Below are 11656 nucleotides of genomic sequence, written 5' to 3'. Positions count from 1 at the left end.
GAAACTGATGTCCCCACAGCACTCTGTGAGCCCTGGGAACCACTCTGGGGAAAGGGAGGCAGGCGGTGAGACCTGACTTGACTGAGTTTATGTTTCTGTTACCTTTAAAAAAAATGGGGTTTTAGGCCAGCCCATGGCTCACTCGGGAGAGTGCGGTGCTGATAACACCAAGGCCACGGGTTCGGATCCTATATAGGGATGGCCGATTTGCTCACTGGCTGAGTGCGGTGCGGAGGACACCAAGCCAGGGGTTGCGATCCCCTTCCCGGTCACAAAAAAAAAAAAATTGGGGTTTTGAAATAGAAATTCTGTTGAGTTAAAGAATATATACTTACATTTCTGGCATACCATATAAATTGTGGACTTAAGATTCATGTCTGCTGCCCTAGAGATTAATAAAATTAATAAGAGTGGCATCCCGTGATAAACTATTTAACATGTTGGTGGGCTGGGGTGCTGCTCAGAGGGTAGTCATATGCTTGCAGTTTAGAGGTGTTTTTTTACAATTCCAGACTACAGCCAGGGTATTGTACCTCCAAGCTAAATATCATGTTGAGGTGTAAGTCAGTCCAGTGTACATAACTGTAAAGCATTTTGAAATATGCCAAAGAAGTAGGATTGCCAAACTTAAATTAATTTCCCATGCAATATTTGCAATATTGGGGACATATTTATATTAAAAAAATTTTTTTTTTTCTTTTTGTCTTTTTTTCGTGTCCGGCAACGGATCGCAACCCTCGGTGTCGCGCCTGCACCTCGCTCAGCCAGTGAGCAGGAACTGGTCTGTATGTGGGATCCGAACCCTCAGCAGGAGCGCCACCGCGCTCCCAAGTGGCGCACTGTAGCAGTGCGCCACTGGGCCGGCCCTTAAAAAAATTATTAATTGTTCATCTAAACTTCAAATTTAAGTTGGTGCTTTGAGTGTTATCAGGCAACCCTCTGAAGGAAGAAGGAACTCATGGGTGTCTGGGGTCTAGTAAGACGTCTCCTAATACACTGATCTGGTTAGCAGAGTCCCTTCTCTGCCCCAGAAATCCCACCCAGACCCTAGCTGAGGAGCAGTGGGACATACGTAGGTGAGAAGAGGCAGGAATGTCAGTGGGATCAGAAGCTTCCAGAAACATCTCAGACTCTACTCCCTCCATCTGCCTATTGGCTGTGGGAAGCTCAAGAATGCCACCTGATTTAATGGAGGGGGTACAGGTTCGAAATAGTCAGACCTGTGTTTAATGTCCAGCCATGTCAACTACTAAGTGTGACCTTAAGCAAACTACTTAATCCTTCTATTTTTGTGGGGGAAGGGAGGGCCAGTTCAGTAATTGAACCCTGGATCTTGGTGTTATCAGCACCATGCTTTAACCAACTGAGCTAACCAGCCAGGCCTTAATCCTTCTCTTTCAGATTATTCCCTCCAAGACTCCAGTTAGCTCAGTTGATTAGAGCTTGTTGTTATAACACCAAGGTCCAGGGTTTGGATCCCCATACTGGCCAGCCACAAAAAAAAAAAAAAAAAAGGATAAAAGATGGTGCATATAAAGCAGTGGGTGCATGGCATAGAATGGGTACTCAATAAATAGTGCTATCATTTAATTCACTTAGTTACTAAGTTAGAGTGTAGGAGACTCTAAACCATATTCCTTGGCCTCTTCCTCATCTCTGGGAGATCTTACTAAGATATTGCAATTATTTGGGGAAACAATTTGTCCCTCTAAAACCTTAGATCTACATGTCTGTCTCTAGCATACATTCTACAGTACCTTCTGTAACCTGTTCTTTCATACTGAAGAAATTATTTACATCTAAAGAAAGGAATGGCACCTTCTACTGAAGAATCACTAAAGTGTACTCATGTTCTCTGAATCGAGAATTCGGATCACAATCCCACTGTGCTGGGGAGTGGGAACCATGCTGGTTTTTCTGAAGCTTTTATTCTGTTTGCTTGACAAATTGCTTAAATGAAGAAAATAAACTTAAAGCCATTTATGCAATACATATTTCCAAAGGAAATTTATCTGTATAAGTATTTACTCAAAATACTTAAAAATAAAGTGAGAGTGTGACTGTTCCTTTTGTCCCTAAAGGAAAGGAGGACCTATGCCATCATCATGTTTCTATCTGCAGAACACATAGTCCAGAATATAGGAAATCTTTGTTGGATGCTATTCTGAAGGTCTGTTTTTAAAGTACATATCTTTTTCCCTTTAGGTTACAGTTCCTATTTTGGAATAATCCCTTACGGAAACCACTGTTTTGATCTGATTACATAAAAGTGACTTTTCTGTTTACTTCTGACACTGCAATTAGTACATGATTCAAGATAAATTGTGTTTAAAAGGAAAGGGGTGGTTCAAAGTGCTTTAACAATAAAAGATTATTTTAACACATTTTATTTCAAAGTATTTTTCCAAACACACAGAAACAAATTTGCATAACATAAAAGTTGTTGAGGGAAATAAAGAACTGCAAAAGCTTCTGTGAATATGCATTCATCCGTTTGATACATATTTACCCACTTGTGCCTGAACTATGGACATAAAATAGTAGGAAAACATGAAGTGACAATAAGGAGGGTCTTTTCTTTCCCATGTATTATTTATTAGTGCTTCATTATTTATGATGCTAGTAAGTGACACCCTGGGCTTCTGTAACACCATTTCTGCAAGGTATCACTCAACTTCCCTTCGCTATTTTACAGCTTTTGAATTTGGGTCAACAAGGAGCCAATCTGGACCCAGAAGACTGACTTATGGAGGGAAAATACACCAAAGGTGAGTTCAGATCAGACAGGGACCTGGCAGAATTTTTTGTGGTGTTTTCCAGAATGGCTAGTGGTGACTATTTGTCAGAATTTAAAATTTTCTCTCTTCACTTGCTCATCTCAGCCTCCCTCTCTTCTCTCTTACATCACTCCTTAAACATTTCCCCTTTCTTTTTCTATACTGCTTGCATATGTAGAAAGTTCCCAGTAAAAGACTGATGGAGAAATTTAAACAAATGATCTGACATGTTTTGTTTGGATCGGATGTAGAACTGGCCACTGTACTTTTCCTTAGCTTGAAATCAGGACAGAAAAGCTACTAAGAACTGTCTCATTTTTCCCCCTCCATCTCAGTTCTTAAAACTTTTTAAAGGACCGTGTTCTAAAGTTAGTGATAGAGCAAATGAAGGGAAAAAGCCAGCTCCCTTTTGTTTTTTAACCAACACCAAACTCTGAGAGACGGAAGATCCTGGCCAGTATCTGAGGAAACATAGCTGCAAAGGGTAAGCCCATGTGATGAGGAGTTACGAGGCATATCTACAGTAGCCAACAGTGAAAAGAGAAAATTGGTGTTTCCTTCCCAATTGTCTACTCCCAGTGCTCCTTTGTAGATTACCTCCTCACCACCCACCAGCAAACCACTACTTCTTTGCAGAGTAACTGCCATTCTGCATGAGTCTATCTGGTATGAGAGAGAAAAGCGATTATCCTCAAGAGTTAGCACGGATGAAGCTAAAATCAGCCACTGGGTTCAGCACTTCAGCTGAAAGGGATGGGCCTAAAAGGCAGGTGCTTCTTGTAGGAAGTGCTGATGAGTCACTACTGACTCACTGAAAGGGTAAGATTTTATGATTGGGCAAGTGAAAAAGAGATTTAACTATTACTAATTTAAAGGATTTAAGTTATGGCTTGTGTTTAATTGTGGCTAGTAGACGCTTCAAGCCTCAGTGAAGACCTATGGTCTGTTTTGATGTTTATATTCTATTCATTTCTTAATATATATATGTGGTGAAACCTAAACCTTTGAGTGTAGAGATGGTTTTCCCTAGCTGGAGGCAGTATGTTTGAGTAGGTTTTGTTCAATGCCTACACAGTTGCTTGGCAATACTGCCAACTTGATATTGAATGTAGAATGATATAACCTCACTCATCTTTGCTTTGGAGAATATTTGAAGAGTTCTTTTTGTTTTTTTGGTTTTGAAGAACCATATTTTTGGTAGTTCATGATATCCTACCATCCTTATAATGGACCCAAACAAGGTGAGCTATGTTGAGGCCACAGGCCATGGATTATAGGCATTGTCTTAAAAACATCTTAACTAACCATTATGTTTGGTTAATTGTTCTGTTAAATCAACTCTGCCACCTATGATAAAAGAGGATAAGGATGTACTAAATCCAGATTTTCATTTCAGGGAATAGTCTAGCTTCCTTTGGAAAAAGAAGCTAGTGAAAATAATAATTAAAAAATGTTTAATTTCATTTCTGCTCACTTTGTGGTAAAGATGAAAGGCATCAAATGGTAAATAAGAGGAAAAAAAGCTACATGCTGTATAAGCTGCTGGTTCATCAACTCTTACTTAAATTGTTGGTTGTTGCAGATTACTGAGGAACAGGAATTCCTAAGCCTGCTCTTTCAAGAAACTGGTTACCTCATCTTGCCTTGATGCTTAAGCGTTCATATGAGCATACATGTTTATATTTGGCCTATACAAGGGGAGATTTATGTGTGCCTTTTATCAGCACTATGATCTAACTGACTGAGCTAACCGTCCACCTGTATGTGTGCCTTTTAAACATGATTTTTCATTTTTTGTACTTCACAACTTTTTTAGGCCTTCCCTGTTGTAAGAGAACTCTAGGTGTCTTGTGGAAAGAATACATTTGGTGACCAACTTCAGGGAATTCTTAAACCAAAGGATCCATTATTGTTATCAAATTGAACTTTTCCAGGACTAATTTTTGGAGAAAATACTGTATCTTTATATTGTCTTGGCTTCATAGTGCCTATTTAAGAGGTCAAGTTACTAGAAGTAGGTAGTCTATTTGTTTTTAGGATTTGTAAAGCAGATTTTATGATTTGCTATCATTGCTGATCTAACAATCTAGGATAGTGAAGTTAAGTTTACAGATTTAATTCCAAGTAGCCTGACTTCTCATCTAGTATTTTATTTTATTTTATTTTTTATTTTTATTTTTATTTTTTTTCCTTTTTGTCTTTTTTCGTGACCGGAAACGGATCGCAACCCTCAGTGTCGCACCCGTACCGGACCGGGACCGGTAACAGGATCGCAACCCTTGGTGTTGCGCCTGCACCTCGCTCAGCCAGTGAGCGGCCGGTCTGTATGTGGGATCCAAACCCTCGGTGGGAGCGCCGCCACGCTCCCAAGCGGCGCACCGTAGCAGTGCGCCACTGGACCGGCCTCATCTAGTATTTTAGATATTAGATGCTAATCCAGTCTCAAGAATATTCTGTCCTAGAGTGCCTGCTTGCATTTCTATCTTAAAAATGATTTTGTAACTATTTCAGAAAGAGAAAAGGCATAGCAATTCTAAGGAATTAGTCTGATATTTCTTTTTGCAATTTCTCTCTGCTCATAGCTTCTTGAATTATGGTTTATTCTACATCTTTTTTTGTTTGTTTGTTTCTCATGAATTCTGAAAGAAAATTTATACAAGAAGCATATGTGGGAATTAGCAAAGTGTTCTTTAAACATCTATGCTCAAGTATATTTCACAAGTAATGTTCAGTTTCAGACTCAAACACTTCAGATGTGGTTAATAAATTCTGGAGGCATGGTTAATTTTTAAACAGTGCTTCTCAAATGTAATGTGCTTATAAGTCACCTGGTGATCTTGTTAAAATGCAAATTCTGATTCATAGGCCTGGAATGGGCAGAGATGCTGGAGTCTAACAAGCTCCCAAGGGATGCTGCTGCTACTGCTGGTCAGTGAGCAGCAAGGGGCCAAAAACCACTGTTTGTTTAAACTGAATAGTTTCGGGGCTGGCCCATGGCTCACTCGGGAGAGTGGGTGCTGATAACACCAAGGCTATGAGTTCGGATTCCTATACAGGGATGGCCGGGTAGCTCACTTGGGAGTACGTGGTGCTGACAACACCAAGTCAAGGTTTAAGATCCCCTGGTCGGTCATCTTTAAAAAAATAAATAAATAGGGCCAGCCCCGTGGTGCACTTGGGAGAGTGTGACACTGGGAGCGCAGCGATGCTCCCGCCACGGGTTCAGATCCTATATAGGACTGGCCGGTGCGCTCACTGGCTGAGCGCGGTGTGGGCGACACCATACCAAGGGTTCTGATCCCCTTACCGGTCACGAAAAAAATAAAAATAAAAAAAAATAAACTGAATAGTTTGTGCTTTTCTAGTGGCAGTGGCAGTGGGGCAATGTGTACGTTAGGGTTGTTTACATGTTAATTAGTAGAATGCTCTTGAAAAGAAAAGCCTTAATAAATTAAGGTCTGATAAATTCAAGCATTTTCTACAAATGCTTTTAAAAAATAAAGAAGCTTGGTACTTAGTGTTAGCAAATTGAGTTTAGCAAATGTAATAGCCTTGCACAGCTTGTAACTTTAATGATGAGTCCAGCTTTCTAATGTAACTCATGAATTGTATTAAAAAACTAAACTAAACCAAACCATGGATTTCTTTGATGGGATTGATTCAATAGCATGTGTTTAGAATTTAGAATGTAGAATTTTCAGGTGAATTATTAGTGTTGAATGCTAGTGGTTAATAGAGCACATACAGTAAACTTGAAGAGAATTCAGTAAAATGGTAAAGCATACTATGTGGACAGAGATTGTTTAACATTTTTTACATTGACACTCTAAGTGCTTAGACTAGAAAACAAATGCATAGTAGGTTTTCAACAATTATTTGTTTTTTAATGAATTGATGGTTATCAATTGGAATTAAATGTCTTATTAGGATGGGACTGGTCTTCCTGAACTTGGTTATTATTTTGTCCAATAAAACTGAATTTCCATTCAAGATCGATGAATTTATAATATGCCTTAAACTATAATGGAATCTACATAAACACATATATACTAAAGCATAGTACATATTGATGTATGTAGTCGGAGAAGGAAAAATCTTATATGGCATGTTAGAATCAAGTGATACATATAATCAAAATTTGATTATATTAGGTAATTCATTTAGTCTTAAGTATTATTTTATTCCCAAAAGACAGAGAACACAGTAAGTTAATGAAAATATAATGATTTACATCTTTAAATATCTTCTCATTGACAAATATGTACAAATAAATATTAAAATATTTTGAATATAAAAGTAACTAAATATCTTCCCTTTGCCATGGTCCTTCTTCCCCTACAATACAGACACAAAAACCCCAATAACTTTCTAGAATCCCAACCCCACTACCCTGCTTTGAGTTTCCCAGTTGAGATCGTATATAATAGAATAAAATTTTCCAAAGAAACCCTACTTTTACATTGTTTTTCTATCTGATGAAATGTTTGATAACAATTATCCCATGAAAATGTGTGTGGAAGATCATAGAGATCTATCTAAAACTACTCTCGACCAAATAATAATTTGCTTCAGTCATCATCATAGCAGATTTTGTGATGGTAAAGTAAATACATAAAACTTCCCAAATTCTTGTAATTGCCATTTTTAAATACTCCTTTGGCCAGAATTGTCTTACTTTTTGAAAAATATTTGAAGGCTATTTTTCAATCTAGGTTGCGCTTAGACTGGCTAAATTGTACTCCATTTGTAATTAGTGGATATTCGTTGTTAGTGGATATTAGAGAAGGGTCAGCAGCCTCTCTAATTGCTGGCTTATAATTGGTAGATGGTTACCATGTTCTTTGGGAAAAAAATAAACAAGTTTCTTGGGGGATGGGGACCCTAGTAGTAATAGGCTTTTCATGAATTGTGATGTCTCCCAATACCCAGTTTAGTCTTGATTGAGAAAACTGGATCCAGGTTTAAGAAAAGTAAAATTGATCGAATCTCTGTTTTAACTTGCTTATTGAGAAGGGATTCTTGTCCCTCTGTGTTTTGTGTTGGGTTCTGCCACTTGGTCTGAATATGAATAACTGTCAGTTTTCTTCTTATCCTTCACAGTATTCTTGTGCTTCTATGATGTATGTGGAATTCTATTCATTTTAACATGGCTTCTTTCTGAGATTTGGAGGCCTAATGTACAACACCCCTAACACCCAAATGCCCCTGCTGGTGTACTCTTTACTACCATCCTTAAACATATCCTCATCTCCCCATGCCAACGTGGGAGTCCCTGCATTCTCAGGTGATCATGAGCCAGCTGTTTGAGTCTGGTCTTTTCAATGGTTACCACTTTATAGAGTTGGTTAATATCCATTCTCACTATGCAATAAGACAGAACCAAGATCTAAACATCTTAGTCAGTGTATAGGCCATGAGAGACAGAGAGAATAGAGTGAGAGAGAGATCTTTCTAAAGTATAGAGTTCTCCATTGAACTGTAAAAAACATCTTTTCAAAGAACAAGGGTTATATGTGGTAGGTAGGTTCTTAAATTGACTACAAAAATTGCAGAGTGGAGAAGCAGCCTGAGGCCCACACCAGATGCAGCTGTCTAGCAGATAGCAATCTAAAAAATAAAAAATTGAAATGCAAACAAACAAAAAAAGTTGCAGAGTGATGGCTAAGGGAAGAGCATGGACTTTAGAGTAAAGAGGAGGGAAATCATTTCAAATACTGACTGTGCCACTCATTCGCTCTGTGGTTTTCAAAAATTGTCCCCTCAGTTTCCTTATCTGTAAAATGAGGATAATCTGATAGACCAATATTCTGATAATAACTATCTGACATACTAAAAATACTGATATAATGATATCATAGGGATTAGCTCATGAATGCTTTATCATGAATAAATTCAAGATATATTAATTTGTTATGCAGTATAGAAAACAAATACATGCAAGTCAGACAGGTTATATAAATTGGTTTACCTTTACTCTTCATTGTTTATTACAATAAAATGGAAAGAACTGACATTGGTAATAATTGAATATTGGTTAAATAAGCTATAGTATATACAGGGCAACTGCTATGTGTCAGCACTGTTCTATGTACTGAGGATATGGCTGTGGAGAAAGAATCCTTGTTTTCTTAGAGCTTAAAACCTAGAGTGGGGGGAATTAATTTAAATAGTGACTTGAATTGTGCAGTTTGGTGGTGGAGATGGTATAAAAATCTTGGAATTAATTATTTGTATCTGATAGCTGTCTGTTATTAGATGCTTACTATCTAAGCATTTATTATGAGCTAGGTGTACATTAATCCTTTCACGAGAACCACCACCCTGTTGAGGTAAATATTTATTCTATTTTCAGATGAGGAAACTGAAGCTTAGAAAGAGGATCAGTAACTTCTCCAAGTCTACACAGCTAGTAAGTGATAGATTTAAATTAAGTCCATTTGCTCCAAAGTTATTTCAAGCTTTAAAATAATCGTCTCAAATAAAATATTAAGCCTATGATTTTTCACAATATTTTCTCCCTAATCATTTTGTACTTGTCTGAAATCTTATGAAAAAGTCGGGTTATTGTCCGGGTTTTGACTGCCCAACTCAGTGTCATTGATGGTGCCACCTAAGTTCTCTGGACCTCAGTCTCGTTGGTTGAATGAGAGGGACCACGCGACCACCAAGCCCTTTCTAACCGTCAACAACTAGGATCTCTACACTTTGTGGATTCAGTCTTTGAGTCTAGCTCACTTATTCGCTTTCCTAAATATAATGCCTTCTATTTGGAGCAAATATATGTATACTTTTATTACTAGGAATAGATCACTTACCTCTTATGTAAGCTGAGCGCATAGGTTGTAATTGTTAACTACTTATTGCATTTCTTGTATACCAGGAAGAATACTAAGTGCTCTACATAGATGATTCACATCTGCTTCTCACAACAGCTTTACAAGGTGGACTTTAAAGATCTTATTTTATAGAGAAGGAAGCCAAGGCTCAGAAGGTTTTGACTCATCCAAGGTCAAATAGGTAGAGTGGCAGAGACTGTTTGACAACAAAGCCCTTGTATGTTTAATGAAACATTAAGGAAGCAGTATATATTATCTAATTCCGCTTTAGGCCCAAGGATCATGAACATTGTTTTTTCAACCCCAGGGGTCTTTTTTGGTTTTGTTTTTCTAATTTTTTGTAGGATATCATTCACCCTTGTCTTTGATTTTACTATCTGCTTACTTCTGCCTGATTAACCAACCAATGGGAAAAGTAGAGTGGGGGAGGTTACTGTTTTTACGTTAATTGCCTCTCAAGAGTCTAAATTTACAGACAAGAGCAGCAAAAGGACCCCCCGGCTTTGTGCCTCTGCGGTCTTCTGCGGACCTCTTTCCCGGTCCGTCCTCCTTTCCGGGAATCCGCGTTCTTGCGCGGAACTACGTTTCCCAGCGTGCCGCGCGGCCGAGAGCGCGTACTCGATCAGCCTTTCCTTCCTCCTCGCCTATCATGAGGTCGCCGTGTGATGATGCAAGCGCGTCGGGCGCTGACGAGTGACGCCATTCTGGCTCGCGACCGCGGCGGCGGCCTTCGCCGCGGCAATAGGCTCAACAGCGGCGGCGACTGCAGGGAGGACGACGACGGCGGGGCGCGCGCTGTGCGCAGAGGGGAGGGGTAGGCGGGCGGCGCCGGCGGCTTCAACTGCGGCAGCGACGGCTGGGGCGACGGAAGAAGAACCCCCACGAACCGCCGGTCGAGTTAGGCCTCAGCAGCGCCCGGAGCCACTAGCACCGTCCTCTGCGGGAGATCTCCTTAGAGACCGTGACATACACAGAGGCGGGGGTCCGCGGGAGGCTGCCGGACCGTAGCCAGCTTCTCGGCCTCTGCCGCCGCCACCCCTCTCCCCACTGCCGCAAGCACCCTCTCTCCGTTTCTGCTCGCAACCTCGCGGTTCCTGCTGTGCCCGTGCTCCACTGTGTGGGCACCGCGGACGGATTTTTGGGCCAAGGCCGGGCGGGGGGGGCTCTACGGCCGCTGCCTCTGCCTCTCCCGCCCCCTTACCCGCCCCGGAGCGGGAAGCAGCGGAGGCTCCGCCATGGCCTCGGGAGCTGGAGATATAGGAGGGGGCGGTGGCGGCAAGATCCGGACGCGGCGTTGCCACCAGGGGCCAATTAAGCCTTACCAGCAGGGGCGACGACAGCACCAGGTACGGGACCCCGACGCCGTGGTGGCCTAGTGGGTCGGGAATTCCGCAGGAGGGAACAGGCGGTTCGAGGCCCCGGCGCCCCACGTGGAGCCAACGGGAGGACGGAGGAAAGGCCCGAGTGAGGCGGCGGGAGCTCAGGCCGCTGGGGTGGCGACGGGAAGTGGGCTGAGACAGGCCCAGCCTCGCGGCGCACATGTGTGGTTTGGGCCGCGTCTCCCCAAACCTCTGGGCCAGGGGCTTTCCCGGGCAGGCGCAGGGCGGGAAAAGAAATTCTGGGCCTGTGATGCGCGCATTTCTTTCTTTTTTGGCGGGGATGGAGGGTTTGAGAGTATTACTCACATCCTCACGAGGGAGAAAGGAAAAGAAAGGCCCCGATGCTCGCTGTTTTCCTGTGTCTGCGTTTCAGTTTGTGTGGGTAGGAGGTTGCCAGGAGTAATCTGCCTCCGGGGCAAATGGGGAGTTGGAGGGGGCCTCTGTTACACGGTAAGCGGAATAACTTAGTCTCAGCCTATTAATTTTCGGTCTCTCCCCGATCTGAGAGCACTGGCTTAGACGCTTTTTTATTTTTTATTTTTTTATCTTTCAGCCGGCTATAGTTACCGTGGCACTGGGGCATTTTGAAAGTCCCTCTCCACCCTTACGTCTCTTCTCCGCTGCGCGACTCTTCCCTCCCCTCACCCCCTGTCCCCCCCCCCCC

At 41.5% G+C, this 11656-nt stretch overlaps 1 protein-coding gene across 1 annotated transcript in view; it reads left to right on the top strand.

Moving 5' to 3' along the window:
- Window positions 1-10627: 10627 nt before the first annotated feature.
- Window positions 10628-11656, top strand: part of NUP153 (nucleoporin 153kDa) — a 74121-nt gene continuing 73092 nt past the window's right edge. The window contains exon 1 of the mRNA XM_008568476.1: window positions 10628-10959. Coding sequence (XP_008566698.1) covers window positions 10849-10959 — 111 coding nt within the window. The 5' untranslated portion in view covers window positions 10628-10848. The remainder of the gene's footprint in view (window positions 10960-11656) is intronic.

The sequence above is a fragment of the Galeopterus variegatus genome, unplaced genomic scaffold (genome assembly GCF_000696425.1).
Source record: "Galeopterus variegatus unplaced genomic scaffold, G_variegatus-3.0.2 Scaffold412, whole genome shotgun sequence".
Taxonomy (NCBI): domain Eukaryota; kingdom Metazoa; phylum Chordata; class Mammalia; order Dermoptera; family Cynocephalidae; genus Galeopterus; species Galeopterus variegatus.
The sequence above is the reverse complement of the archived record's forward strand: the minus strand, read 5'-3'. Positions and strand labels throughout refer to the sequence as shown.